Source organism: Ursus arctos, unplaced genomic scaffold, assembly GCF_023065955.2.
Source record: "Ursus arctos isolate Adak ecotype North America unplaced genomic scaffold, UrsArc2.0 scaffold_36, whole genome shotgun sequence".
Lineage (NCBI taxonomy): Eukaryota > Metazoa > Chordata > Mammalia > Carnivora > Ursidae > Ursus > Ursus arctos.
Window position 1 is genome coordinate 26,868,652 of NW_026623050.1, and position 14,697 is coordinate 26,883,348.

At 49.4% G+C, this 14,697-nt stretch overlaps 1 protein-coding gene across 19 annotated transcripts in view; it reads left to right on the forward strand.

Moving 5' to 3' along the window:
* TLN2 (talin 2) overlaps positions 1-14,697 on the forward strand; it is a 416,400-nt gene that overhangs the window by 347,731 nt on the left and 53,972 nt on the right. For 18 of the 19 annotated variants that reach the window (XM_057306201.1, XM_048219866.2, XM_048219865.2 and 15 more), the window contains 3 exons: positions 5,152-5,298; positions 9,428-9,529; positions 11,949-12,068. In XM_057306201.1, coding sequence (XP_057162184.1) covers positions 5,152-5,298; positions 9,428-9,529; positions 11,949-12,068 — 369 coding nt within the window. The remainder of the gene's footprint in view (positions 1-5,151; positions 5,299-9,427; positions 9,530-11,948; positions 12,069-14,697) is intronic. The other variant, XM_048219880.2, reaches the window with a different exon arrangement.

A 14,697-nucleotide genomic window follows, 5' to 3' on the forward strand; every position in this document is an offset into this window, starting at 1 on the left:
CCAATATGGGATAGCAGACGCCTGGCCAGCAGCACTCACTTCTGCCCAGAAACGTGCACTCGGCTTGAATAGGAGCATGCAGAATTGCTGACATTTTTGTGCCACTGGTGATCATCTTATTTGAAGTGAGATTTAGAGAAACACACACCTTCCAATTTTACCGTTTTCATCAATATTTGTATGAGGTGCTCTCTTGAGAGGGCAATGTGCAGGAAATGTCACCTTTCAGACTTCCATCATCAAAAGCAAGCAATCTGCACATTTGGTGTTTTACCTTCTCTGTACCATGAAATCAGCCATCAACCTAAATTACCAGTTTCTTCCATCACATCCCTAAGAGAGAGGGCTGTGCATGCTGACATCCTCACAACAGCCACCCGTGGTCTGACCAATGCACAGCTCATCAGAGGTCGTGTGGAAGAGCTCTTCTGGATTCCCGTGGCTTTCAGTTCCACAGACCGAGCCATTCCTGGGGCTCCCACAGCTGCCGCTTCGAATTCTTCTCTTCTAGTTAGCCAGTCAAAGAGTTACCATTGACCTTCCCTCGCTGGCATCCTTACCGTCTCATCCGCCAAAGGGAAGGTGCAATTGCTTGGGCCTTGGGAAGGGTCGTCACCCCCTGAGATGCGTCAGGGCAGCTGTGGCCACTGCGTGGCGGGAGGCCCCCAGCGCCTGGAGCAGCGTAATTCTGACGCTGGCTACCTGGCGTCAGGTCAGATTTCCCAGGTTAAGGGCATTACCCTCAGTTCCGGCACCAACCATAAGCTCCAGGGTTCCCAGGTCATCCTCACTCTGACCAGGTGGCTCCAAAGTCAGTGGGTTCCCTCTACCCCCTCAGGTTCAGTAGTTTTCTAGAATGCCTCGGGAAATTGCTCTACTTACTATTACCTTTGTATTATAAAGGCTACAAACCAGCCGAAAGAAGAGAGGCAGAAGGTGAGGTCTGCCGGCCTCCTAAACATGTCCCAAATGTGTCACCCTCTCAGCTTAGGGCTGTGCATCACCAGCCGAGGAAGCTCACTCCGGCTTTGCTGCCCAGAGTTTTACTGGAATTTCATTATGTAGGTGGATGGATTGCATCTAGTCATATGATCAGTGATCCTGTCTGTAGCCCCTCATGTGCCCTGAGGTCAGGCTGGTACTAGGTGGCTCAAAGCCACAACCCTCTTATCACATGGTTGGTCTCTCCAGCATGGCCAGCTCCCATCCTGAAACTGCCTACAGGCCGTGAGTCCCCTTCTTAACCTAAACTAATGTGTGGTCCAGGGGGCCCACCATGAAGCACAGAGGCACTCCTTGATCACTTGGGAAATGCTAAGCACTTAAAGGCTCCCTCCTAAGAACCTAGAACAAAAATCAGCCAAATGTTTGACCATTTCACACTGGGTGAGCTCCTAGGGTTGGGCTCATCTGGCAGCAAGCACTGAATGCGGGGGGCGGGGGGGGCAGCCAACTTTGGGAGTGGTAGCAAGTCCTGAGGCCCCTTGCCTTTGCCACATGGTACTTGGGTGCCGTCACCTTGTTTAAAAGCACCCTGTTGGAGGGGAGAGGCTGAAACTTCCCTTGATAGGTGGCATAGTCCCTAGATTAAGGTTTGTTTTTTCAGTGGCACTGAGAAATTTGACCTGATCTGGCCATCTGCTCCATTTCCTTTTGACCAGTGGCATCAGTTTAGCAGATGGCCGGCCAGTCGGGGGCCTTGGTCAGCCACCAGATCCATAAGATTTCATGCTTCAGCTCCCATTTTCAGACGGCGACTGTCAGGGGGGTCCCTGGCAGGCACGTTGTCCGGCTCTCGCCCTCCGGTGGGCTGTGAGGAGGAGTGGGATGCGCAGGGCAGTGCTGAGCACAGCGCCTGGCACAGAGGAGCCCTCGGGAGTGGCAGCAGCTGGCCACTCTTCCTACTCTTCTGGGCTTTGATATCTGTTGTCGTGCCAGGTTCCCTGCCTGTCACCTAGGATGAAGCATTGTCTGTCAGACGCTAAAATACCTGACCCAAGACACAAGAACAGAGATTTTGCAGCTGGTTTGAGAATCACATTGGGCCCGTAGGCTGGCTCTTGCACTCTGGAGTATACACTGGCCCTTGGCACCTTGCCTGCGTCCACCTGAATGCCACTGGGTTTTCCTGGTCCAGTCAGGAGAGCTGGAGCAGGTCAGTGCAGCATGCGCGAGCCCAGCCAATGACTCAAGGGCAGGGAGGGAGGGCCAGGGCCTGTTCTGACTCCCCATGAGCCCTGTCTCTGCCCTCAGCTCTGCCGTCCACGCCTGGTTGGCAGCACAGAAACAGACGGTTCCATTTACTTCTAAACAAGCCTCTCCAGGGGAGAAATTGCACCAACAGCCTGTGAAGGTTATCCTTGTAAAAAGAAAAGAGAAACACTTGTGAAAGTAAGAATGAATGTCTCACCCTTTACATTAGCGCCCCCCCCCCACCCCGGTGACTTGATCAAACCCTTCATTTCCTGCGAATGCTGTGCTTCTAGAGGGAAGCAAAGCCAACTGTTGGCAAGGAGCATGCAGCCTAGTTGGGGAGGGGCCGGATTGATGGAGAGGTAATGGAAGGGGGCAGGAGCTGTGTGGCAGGCACCGTGCTAGACACTTCCCATACAGCGCACTTGTCAGCTAATCTTCACAGTCCACAGCCTTCCTGCCTCCAGACCTTTGTACAGCCTGTGTCCTCTGCCCGGCACACTCTCCCTTTTCTCCCCTCCTCAGCCCATCAACTCTGCTGGAGGCTGGTCTCAACTTCAACCCGGACACCTCCTCTGAGAAGTCCTCTCTGACCCCAAGGCTGGCTTCGGAGCCCTTCTTGAGGGCTGTCGCAGTGAGCTGTTGCTGCAAACAAGCCGTCCTAAAACTTAGTGACTTAAAAAGCACCATCTGAGAATGATCTCTGGTCGATCTGCAGATCCACTGACCTCAGCGAGGTGGTGACCGGGGCTTGAGTGACCTGAGGTGCGGTCACTCCCGGATCTGGTGCTTGAGCTGAAATCACTGACCTGTTCAGGGCCTGGGGCTCCTTGGAGAGCCCTTTGTACCTCTGTGTGGTCTCACCATGCAGTCTGCCCAGCGCACAGCCTCAAGACAGCCAACCTCCTTACACAGAGGCCGAGGACTTCACAGGCACATGTCCTGAGAGCAAGCCGGGCAGAAGCCGTATCGTGTTCCAGTATTGAGCCTCACTTTCCCCAGATCCTTTTCTCTGAGGCCTTCACCTCTCAATGACTCTCTGACTCCAGAGTCGCTCCTCAGGTCTGCAGGAATCCAAAGGAAAGCCAATGAGAGCATGAGGACAGAGCCATCCAAGGAGGGCTGCTGGAGGAGATGGTATTTAGGCTGGGCCTTGAAAGAGGGCTAGGATTTGCATGGGACAAAGGGTGAAGGAGGAGGAGAACATGATAGAACCAGCTGCTGCAGGCCGAGGGGGAGAAGGTGGAGCCCTGAGGAGGCTGCCAGGGAAGGGGGTGGAGGGAAGAAGTCCAGAAAGCGACTCCCCGTCCAAGGTGCAAAAAGAGTCAAGGATCTTCCTTCCTCAAGGCTATTTGTCACTGTTAACTTGTGAGTTCATTTTAGTCGTAATGATCAATCAGCGTTTGCATCCCGACACAGTTGCCTCGAGGTCACCAGCCATGATCCGCATACTTCACTTCTCGTCATGTGTCATTTTGGAAGACCTCCTCTTGTGTGCCGCGGCTTTCGGTTCCACACACACAGACAGTTCCTGCAGCTCCCACAGCCTCCTCTTCTAATTCTTCTCTTCCCGTTAGCCAGTCATAAAAGTTACATTGACCTACCCTCGCTGGCCTCCTTACCGTCTCATCCACCGGAGGGAAGGTGCAATTTCTTGGGCCTTGGGAAGGGTCGTCTCCCCTGAGGCGCATCAGGGCAGCTGTGGCCACTGCATGGGGGGCCCCTGGTGCCCGGAGAAGCACGATCTGATGCTGACTACCTGACCCTAGGCCAAGCTTCCCTAGGCTCAGGCATCTACGACTAGCCTATTCTTTATTTTCTTTAAGATTTCATTTATTTGAAAGAGAGAGAGCGCATGAACAGGGGGAGGGGCAGAGGGAGAAGCAGACTCCCTGCTGCGCAGGGAGCTGGATGTGGGGCTCAATCCCAGGACCCTGGGATCATGACCTGAGCTGAAGGCAGACAGACACTTAACCGACTGAACCAGTCAGGTGCGCCTAGACTGCCCTTATTATAAATATATGACGCATGCATCCATATCATCTCGTTAGAATTCTACTCTATAGCATTGTTACAGTCATTCCCACTGTGCTGAGGAAGCCACACCCAGGACCCCACTTAGCTAATAAGAGGTAGAACCAGAGCTAGAACCCTGTTTTTCTGATGGCAGGACTTTGGCTCCTCCTCCTGCATCTTGCTACCACTGGAGGTGTTTTTCGGGGAGCCTGGCCCTACCATTGTTTCACCTGGTCACTCATTCATTTACCCGGCACCTCCTCTGTGCTTGACATGCACGTGAGACTCCAGCAGGTGTTGGAGCGCCTCCGAGTTACAGTCAAAGGAAGCTTGTGAGCGCTCGAGACTTTGCCTGCAGAACGTCTGTCCCTGAAGAACTTTGCTCACTCGTCCCTCCACCCTCATGGCAGTGTAATCTGTGACATAATTGCAAAGGCTGTTCCTCTTTCTGCGGATGTATTTCTCCTCTATGTCCCTACGTTTCCATAATCCAACCTTATTTGCAGGAAGGGAATTCTAGAGTGTTCGACAGCTTTGAGGAGAAGTGCTGTTGTCATGAACATGTTTTTCCCTTTATATTAGGTTTGTTTCGTTTTTTTTTTTTTAACTAAACCTGTAAGCTTGTGTCTTTGGGAATCAATGACATTCTCTTTCTCCCAATTGCAATTGATATTGCAATTTTATTTTTCCTTTTGATTGTAAAAAGACATCTTTTTCTACTTCTCTTTCTGATTTGTGGTGATTTTGCAAACAAACGTACCAACAGAAGAAAAGGAAAAATTCAGAATCACTGTTGTGCTCCATAATGGGGATATAGTTTTGTGTTGTGCTTTTTTAAAGTTATACCTAAAAGAAGTGAAGTGATTTTCCGAGGAGACCGAGCACCATTTTCCTGTGCTTATGGAAACCCCTCACAGTCCCCTTTCCGCTTTCCCCTCTCAGGCCCAGCACACCCACGATGCTATCACGGAGGCCGCCCAGCTCATGAAGGAGGCTGTTGATGACATCATGGTGACACTGAATGAAGCCGCCAGTGAAGTGGGGCTGGTGGGAGGCATGGTCGACGCCATTGCAGAGGCCATGAGCAAGGTAGGCCTGGGCGCCCAGATGCTCACCTTAACCCCTTGACCCCAGTTCCTTCTCAGTTTCCCTCAGACATGGTCCCCAGGTGCTTTTCTCTAAGGAGCAGTCAGACAAAGTGAATACCAGTGGACCAGTGACCAGTGGCCAGTGACTCTTTTTCTGAGGGTTTTGATCAATGTACATACATCTGTCCTCTGTTCAACTTGTTACTCATTCTTGATTATTCATTCATTACTTTTGGAAGCCACTCTCACCCTGTCTTCCAGTTTTACACACGGGAGAAGTAATGGAGATGGAGAAGGTATCATTGGTTCCTTCACTTATCAAATGGAAGTAGGTATTTACCTCCCTGTTTCCCTCCTCGAGTTATTGTGGGGAACAAACTCCAAAGTGAAATAATGAAGGGATTCCCAAGGGCTGGTCTTCGGAATGGCTCCTTTGGAATCTTGGGGAGCACATTCCTAGGCCCTACCCCAGTCCCGATCAACTGAAATCTCTGTGGAATTAGGCCAAGGAATATCTGGATTTTTTTTTTAAGATTTTATTTATTTATTTGACAGAGCACAAGCGGCGGTGGGGGGGGCAGCAGGCAGAGGGAGAGGGAGACGCAGACTCACCGCTGAGCTGAAAGCAGACGCTTAACTGACTGAGCTTCCCAGGCTCCCCAGGAATCTGGATTTTTTAAATCTCCCCCGTGGTTTTGGTAGCCAGATGCAGAAACCACCTACGTGGTATGTGTGAAAGCCCATAGTGAACTCTTGCAGGCAACGGGCGTAGAAGATAACAGGACAGTCGTTTCTCCTCTAGTGACCCTTGGTTGGGTTGGATCAGTAGAGAAGTGTGACTGGAGACTATCTCCTGCTCTGTCCTCAAGGAACCCTTCGCTAGTTGTGTCAGTTTGACTGTCATTAAATTAACAATTGTTCATCAACATCTGATTTTCATTCTGTGATAGCACAGCCAAGAATTTTAGATTTCGTCCGTGTTTTGAAATATCCATTGTCAGATTGTGAATACATTATTATGGTTTTTCAGGATAATAAGTGGTCTTTAATTGCTAATTTAGAGAAGATTGGTTGGTTCGTATCTCCATAAAGAGGTGACAGCCTGAAACTATAATTAGGATGATTCCCCTTAAACATTCATTACGCAGTCATTATCAGATTGAGAGAGTCACAAGCCGGGCGGGGGTGCCGGGACTCCTTTAGACACCCCAGACGTGCCTTGTTGGGTCACTCCGGTAATTTCTGCCGTGGGCTCCTCGTGCCTCAAATATGGACAGTTTGGCAGAAAATGAGTGAAATTCCCCCTCTTTCTAAAGCCTTTGGGGAAGTCTCAATGGGTGTGTTTGGTTTTTCTGGACATCAGAGTACCAGAGCTTCGAAAGTAAGCCATGTTTCTACCAAGGATATTAAATAATGGAGCTCAAGGTTTCTCAATACAAATTAGAAAATCAAGCGATAACCGTTTTCTTCCTAGGAGAAGGTATTTTTCCAAATGACTCTAGCGATAGGGAACAGTTCCATAAATCTCCGGAATGTGGAAGTCAGGCTCTTGAAGTCTTTGTTTGATAGCCGCTGAGCCTTGTATTGCAAGACGGATTTTCAGTAAAGAAAGCAGCTCTTGTACTGTCTGATGTCAGTGGTGTGACAGCTGCTCTCTCACTCAGCCCAGGATGCTCTTGACTCTTTTGGAAGGGCTGGGAAAGAAGTCTGGCATTACCTGGTAGCAAAAATTAGGAATTGCTAATGACAAGAGCCACAGAGGCCAGGAACAAAGGGATTCTTCCCTCCATTCTGCAGAGTACACAGTGGGGGCTTTGTTGGTAACCCTAAACTCCTGTCCACCCAGACCTGACACCCAAGGTTCTACCCAGGGCCTCTTTCCCATTCTCCCTCTGTTCAGCCTACCCCAGCCTACCATTGCTGTGCACTTTGTATTAAATGATATCCCAGGGCCTTTGAGACCCTAAGTGGTAAAGTGTTAGAAATAGGGCATTTCCTGAGTTTCGGTTATTTGGTTACATTGATATACTGTTAGCATCGTTGTCTGAAATTCTCAAAGGCATGGAGTGACTGGCAGAAAAAAGGAGCGTACCCAAAGCTGAGTCTAACTTGGATGGAATTTGTGCCACTTCCGGTGCTTCTGCTGTGAAGGTTCTTCCTGGAATTCTCTAAGCACCAGAAGGTTTGGGAATTGATGGTTTAATATGAAGTAATCAGGTTTCTGGGTGACCTTGGACATATCACTCCAGTTCTCTGAACCTTGGTTTCCCTATTCACTGGGGTTAGTGGTTCTCAGTCTTGGGGATTTTGTGACCCACTACCTTTTCTTTGTTTGCTTTTTTGTTTGGACTGTTTGGTGTTGGTGGTTATGATGGTTTTTTCTTCTTTCTGACCAGGGGAGGAGGTTAAAGAAACAAAAACCCTGCTGTCTGCATCACTACTATTTCATCTAAGAAAGGTCATGTTAACATCCCCCTCAAAAAAAGTAGGAAAGCTATAATCTCAGAACAAAGGAAAGTTCTTTGAACTAAATAAATTTGAAATCCAAAAAAATTGACCAGTTTGTTCTTCCCTTTCTCATTGTCTTCAGACTGGCAGGTTGTGTTCTAAGCTGCCCTTCAGCTCCAGTTCCTGGTGTGTTTGCAGTTAGGCCACGGCTCATGTGAAGTCTCCCTGCACATTGCTGGACACTTAGAAGAAGCCCAGTCAGTTTGCACTGAGTTAATGAGCCTACAATTCAGTCCGCATTTGACCAGCAGGACCCCCGTAGTGTGTTGGAGATAATTGGCAGCAGCTATATCCCTGATGAAGAAACCTAGAAAAATCTAGCCTGGAGTCTGTGTCAAGGCGTTGGTGGACATTACATTCCTGAACTGTGCGGCCACATCACGCAGAGGCTGCAGTGAGACGTTCCTTGGGCTCATATTGTAGTTAGCGCCTGCTTGCGACATGGAGCTCTTATTGAAGACTCCATCTAACATCACCTAAGTGCCCTCTTGGCCCCTAGTCTCTGCCCCGACTGCAAACTGTCTGGCAGAGAACTGCCAGGAAGCTCTTCTCAAATATGTCATTGTGTACTCCAGATCCCACCATACTCATGATATCAAGGTTCTTCATCAGACAGCTCAGCTTCATTCCCACTGCTCTCAGCAGCCCCCTCTTCTCTTCACTATCCTCACTCTTCCTGTATTCATTTCTCCTTATTTTGTCTCTTCACGTGGAATACCATTGAGCAATCAATGGTAACAGTAATGATGATGATGATGATGAAGAAGATGGATTGCTTTTTTCTTCATCACAGTCATCATTGACATTATCATCATCTTCATCATCCTGGTCGTCATCTCCTCTTCCTTCACATAGCTCTTGGCCAGGTATGATCTCAGTTGATGTGTACTACAATCTTCTGATGCTAGGAAGTTTCCAGTCAAGGACCTGAGACTCAGAATTTAAGCAACCAGCTTGAGACCCATTCGTAAACCATGGAACCAGATCTCAAATACAAGTCTTCTGAACCAATATGCCCCCAACCCTTCGAGGGACGGAGCCACTGTCCCACTTGCTCCAGCTCTGCCCTCCACAGTGATCTCTCCCATCTCTCAATTCCTATTGCTCTCAGGGTCTGATGAGCAACAAACTATTCCTACTGCTTCCACTCACTTGTTGTCCCCAACTTGGATCAGAAGCAAGGGTTCCAGGGTATAAACCATTCCTGGGGAAGGCCTTCACGATTTACATTCTGCCTCCTCTCCCAGCTCGTCTTCTGCCATTCTGGGCTTCCCTAGAAGTGTCTGGCTCATGCCCACCGCCATGTGCTTGAACTCTAATGCACTTGTTGGAACCCCTTCCCTCCCTTTTTGTATGTCGCGGATGTCCCTGATAAGACTTGGCAGAAATGTCGTACCTCTGGCATGCCCTCCCTCTCCTCTCAGACGAGGCCTGTGTACCCCGACTGCCGTCTTTGCATCTCTGTTAAAGTCCTTATCACCAAAGCTGGGGGATGCTGTTGACTCTCAACCAAAGAAATTCTGTGGGCATCTCCATTTTTCAAAGTTCCCGATTCTAATCAATACAGCCCACACTTCAACTGTCCTCTCCTGACATGTGGGTTCTTTTTCTCTCTGCTGTAGCTGGATGAAGGCACTCCTCCAGAACCAAAGGGAACATTTGTCGACTATCAGACGACTGTGGTTAAATATTCCAAAGCCATTGCGGTGACAGCTCAGGAAATGGTAAGAGGAAAAGAGCTGCCCCACCCACTGTCAGTTGGGCTGGTGTCCACCACTACCACCACTGAGTCTTCACATCGGGGTCTGTGTCGGACAGAGACTATCCCGTGTTTCTGGTTCCTTCTGGGCCCCAGCTCCGTCCTTTATCTGTGGTCTCTCTGGTGGCCTGTGGTCTAGACACCCCCGTCTGCTGGAGCTCTCATTTCATGGAAAAACTGCAAGAGGTAATTACAGATCATTGAGACTTGGGCATGAGGACAGGGGAGCAAAGGAGGGAGAGAAAATGAGAAGGAAGTTGGAGGTAAGAGGAAGGGGAAAAAAAAAACCTATTCACCTCACAAAGGACTTGAGGTGTTTTTATAAAGTTACAGTACAAGAGAAGACATGTGGAGTGGAATAGAGATTGTCCAATGGAATCAAGTTACAGTCCTTGGACTAAGTAAGATATGCCAGTCTTTGAGGCAAAATGAAACAGCATGGTTATATAAAGACAGTTTCCTTGACAACAAAAGGCATGTAACCTTTGGGGGTAGTTTTCAACTTTTTTTCTTTCTTCTTTTTTTTTCCCCCTAAAATGTATTGCCATCGGAAGTGTATTATATGCATCTTTAGATAAAAATGGCATCGAGAGACAGAGAATGCTATCCTGATAGGTTAAAAAATTGTACAAAAGATGACAAATGGTGTCCTCAAAGAATAGATAGGAGTACATAGTAAGAAAGTTCCTCTTAACCTTCGAAGGCTCAGATGTCACGGAATAAAATTTGGGAGGATGCCTCTGCTGCTGCCACGTGAGGCTGAGTAGGGAGACGCAGTGGCCTCCCAGCTGGAGGGACCAGACTGAGCCGAGGCGTGGTTCCTACCCCACCGGCCGGTGCATGATGCTGTCATGTAGTCCTCTGTCCACTAGAGGTTGGGCTTGGACCACAAAGGCTTCCCTGGTTGCTACTACTCCTTCTTAGAAACTCCACAATTGTGCCAGATTCATTGTTGCTTAAAAGGATTCGGGCCGGGAAGGAGAATAGGAGCTGTGCCCACGTCGGAGTAAAAGAGCTGGAGTCAGGCCAGAGCTGGTTCTGCTCGGGGGTCTCCGGCAGGTCAGAGGTCAGATCAGGCAGCCCTGCACTGCCAAGTCCTCTGAGCAGGGAGCACAGTGCAGCAGGAGATGAAAGTATTTGGAGTGGCCTCCTCGTGTTTCTGGGACATCTCCTGGGCTAGTTCTCAGCAGGCCCATCTTAAGCCTTGATGCCCATGGTCTTCAGGGGCCTGGCCGGGGGCTGCACGGTTGCTCCTAGGTTAGCTGGCCTGGGCCCTAAGTTAGCAAGGGTCCCACTTCACCACGTCAGGTTGCCCCAGAATTGCTGTGTTCCACGTGGCAGGGCTCAAATGAAACAGCTCTAGGTCCAGCCTCCCTCTCTCTCGGGGTTCAGTATGTGTTCCTTGGGAACCCACGCCTACACCTGAAAGCCTGACATTTCCTGGTAAACATGCCTTAGGTGACTACACATTCCTGTCCAGCCTCTGTGGATATGGAGCCATTTAAAGCATCTTTTTTAAGCCCTTTAAAGCCAGGGTCTTCTAATGCCACCGAGAGAGAGAAGAGGTGCAGCAGGAGGGAAGCCTCTTATTCAGGAGGGACAAGGACACCTTTCTGGGCAGCAGTTAAAACTGCTGTTTGGAGCACTAAGAGGCATTTTGTTGGAGGAAAAAGAAAATCTAGAAACTAGTGTGTTAGCTAGGTAGGATAAATTTAGGTAAGTTTTTCTATGAAGCAGGTGGAAGATACCCTGATAAAGAAAAGGCAGAGCTCGACCGTTTAGGCTACAGTGGACTCCTAACCAAATTTGTAGCTGAACCCTTGTCATCCTTTGGCACAAATTGATTTTAAAGCTGTATTCTCTTTGAATATCTTCGCCCCAGACATTGGGCTCACCCATCACTTCTCAGTCATGACTTCCCTAACAGCCCTATCCTCATGCCCTCTTGTCAGGGTGGGACCTGCTTCTATGTTCCCAGGGACCAGCTCAGCTCTCTGCAGCAGCATGTGACCAGGGATGGGCACTGCTTGGGGCTCGTGTCCCCTGCATTCCCAGGGGAAGTCTCATGGTGACCCGTGGGGCCAGGTGGGCTGGGACTGCCGCGCTCACCTCCCAGAGTGGATCGTGAGGGCCTGCCCTGCTGAGCCTCGCATGGCGCCCGCTGGCCCCGCCAGGACCTGCTGGCCTGTTGTGCACGTCGCAGCATGGGCTTTGCTTGAATTGCCCTCTCCAACCCCAAATGCAAGTCCAGAGCTTAAAAGTGAATGAAACCCTTTGGCTTCCAGTGGTATTAACACATGGTTCTCATGCTTTTTTCTGTGTGTGTGTGTGTGTGTGTGTGTATGTGTGTGTGTGTTTGTGTCTTGCTTGTTTTCTTTTTCCAGATGACTAAGTCGGTTACTAACCCGGAGGAGTTGGGAGGACTGGCTTCACAAATGACCAGTGACTATGGGCACCTGGCTCTCCAGGGCCAGATGGCAGCAGCCACGGCGGAGCCAGAGGAGGTCTGCCACCATAAGCCCCTGTCTTAAGAAGCACATGCACACTGGTACCCACTCCCGGGGAGTTCTTGATAGCTTAGCTCTCCCCTAGAAGATTCCGGCCTGATAAGTTCCCACTGCTCTCCTGCCAGCCCCCCAGTTCAGATCCGGTAGCCCCAGGCTGTGCTCAGAGCTCACTGTCCTTTCTGAGGCCAGCAGGCGGAGAGCTGGGTCCCCCCTGGGAGGTGGGCTTTCAGGCACACGCCCTCTGTTGAGAGTGTCCGGCCAGGTCGCCTGACTCCCAGAGCAGAACACACCCTGGCATCTTCCTCTTGCTTAGCACATCCTCCTCAGTGATTTTCCTGTTTTCCAAAGGCTCACAGCAGTATTGGAAGAGCCAAGTATGGGATTTATTTGGCCCCGTCTGAGAAAGGGCTGGGTAGCCTACTTCTGTGACACAAAGTCCTGCCCAACTATGGTGGAACTGCCCCCCCCATCTCCTGTGGGCTCCTCTTCATTACCTGCCTGCCTTCCCTAAACTCACTTCCCTTTGTCGCCAAACACAGACTTTGCTTTAGAAGGCCTGTACCCATATTTGTAGGGGTAAAAATTGGCAAATTTGGCAAAAGTTTGGTCCCAGAGGCCACTTTCTAAGAGCCCAGTCTGATAGGCCTGAGTAATGAAGTGGTCCCCTGGGAAGCAAGTGGGCCGGCTGGAGCGGCCCATGCCCGATCGTTAGCACATGGAAGGTGCCCCGTGCCCAGCTACCGCGTGGCTCCTTAGAGACACAGAGCTCCATCTGGAATAAAGACTAGTGAAATAGATTGCAGGGACGCTGGGAAGATGAAGGTAACTACCTTCTGTGACATTCAGCAGGCCGTGTATTGAGCACAAATCCTGTTTACGATATTCCTAAATGAAGCGGGGCGTCGGGGTGGGTGGCTGTGACTGATCTTCCCTTCTCCTTGCAGTGACAGTCCGTGTCCCCAGGCCACTTCGTGCTGTCTGCCAGGAGTCCATTCCAAGCATGTCTTCACAAAGACTCCCGGAGATGATGCAGAAATGACCCAAAACAGAATCCCTTGCTAACATATAACAATGCATGTAAACAGGAGTCTCATATGTATGCACTTGCATACATATATATCTAGCATGGGATGACGTGGGTCTCTAACAGTGCCTGCACTTTGAGATTTTAGGACGGTTGAATATTTAGGCTGCAGCATGAATAGTTCTGTTTGTAATGACTCTGTGAAGTCACTACCCAGGAAGCAAAATCATAAGGAACCGCCCCCCCCAGGCCCCAATCAGGATTCTGTGTAAATGTTGAATTTCCTGAACAAGCCTAAGGGAACTTATGTTACAGGAAGGAGCAATCTGGACAACAGGAAGAAGTGTTAGGCTTTGCGGGACTAAAAAACAAAGAGGCTGTGGAGAGGGTTTGGATCTCTGTGTCCAGAAATCTTTACAAATGGAATCTAAATCCATGTGGTTGGTTCAGATGTTGACTGGCCTGAGTTACTGAGTGGAGAACCCATGATCTGGGGAGACCTTCCCACATCTGAGTTCTTCGGAGCTCCCCAGCCCACATGTGAAACAGGCAGATTTTCTTCCCACAACCCAGACTGTGAAGCAAAATACAAAATAATGCCAGAGCAGCCAGGAAAGGAAAGGTATGGCTGAAAACCCCACGCGAAATTACTTGAGTCCCTGGCCCTGCGTTTGTAGCAGCTGACGTTTTCATTAAGGTTCTCCCTTTACGCCATTGCGTCTTAAGTTGTATTTTACATTCCAGACACAAGAGCAGTGTGACCTGGAGCAAAAAGGGGCAGGGAGAATATACAATTACCAGTGCCTTGCTAAGGAAAATTCTTTGTGTGCATTTGCCAGACAGATATTTAGGGGAAAACTGAGAAGGTTGGGGAGATCCCTAAAGCAATGTAGGTTGTTTTTTTGGTTTTTTGGTTTTTTTTAATTTCAAGACTGTGGAATTAGTTTTCTCTCCAAGAGGGCCCCACATCACAGCATGTGCAAGTATGTCTATCCAGGGCGAGGAGGAAGCCGCTCGCTCGCTATCGTCCCGCAGGCTGCCGTGCCGAGTCAGCGTTTTGGTCTTTTGCAGAATGTGACAATCACAGGAGAAGCCCTAGCTCTGCCCTCTGAACACTAAGCAGGAGCTTTATCTGCTGCTTTTTCCGTGGAAAACTCAAACTCCTCTTAACGCCACTGTGAAAACTTGCTTCGGCAAAGTCAAAACCCTCAGGCAACTTCACAAAGATCACTGTTCTCTTTTAAAAAGAAGGAAATTATAGATCCTGTGAGCCACCAGTGCTAAATATAAATGCTTGGTGGGGGAGATCTAGTGAGTACAGCTTTGTCTCGGAGGGAACTCTGCCATGACCACTTGTAATACTGCGTGTCTTCAAAGCTGGCAGGAACATTGGTCGCAAGCCTGCGGCAAGAACCCACAGCCTCTTCCCAAACATGAGACGGTGTCCACACTAGAATTCTCTAAAACTTTCCGCTCCGAGACACACTTTCTGTAGGTGGAAAGTGATGTCCTGTTTCTGTTCTGCACTCATGATTCTTTCCCTTCTATGTTTTTTTTTTTTTTTCTTTTTAAGGAGAAACTGTAAAGCCTGTCAGCTAACAT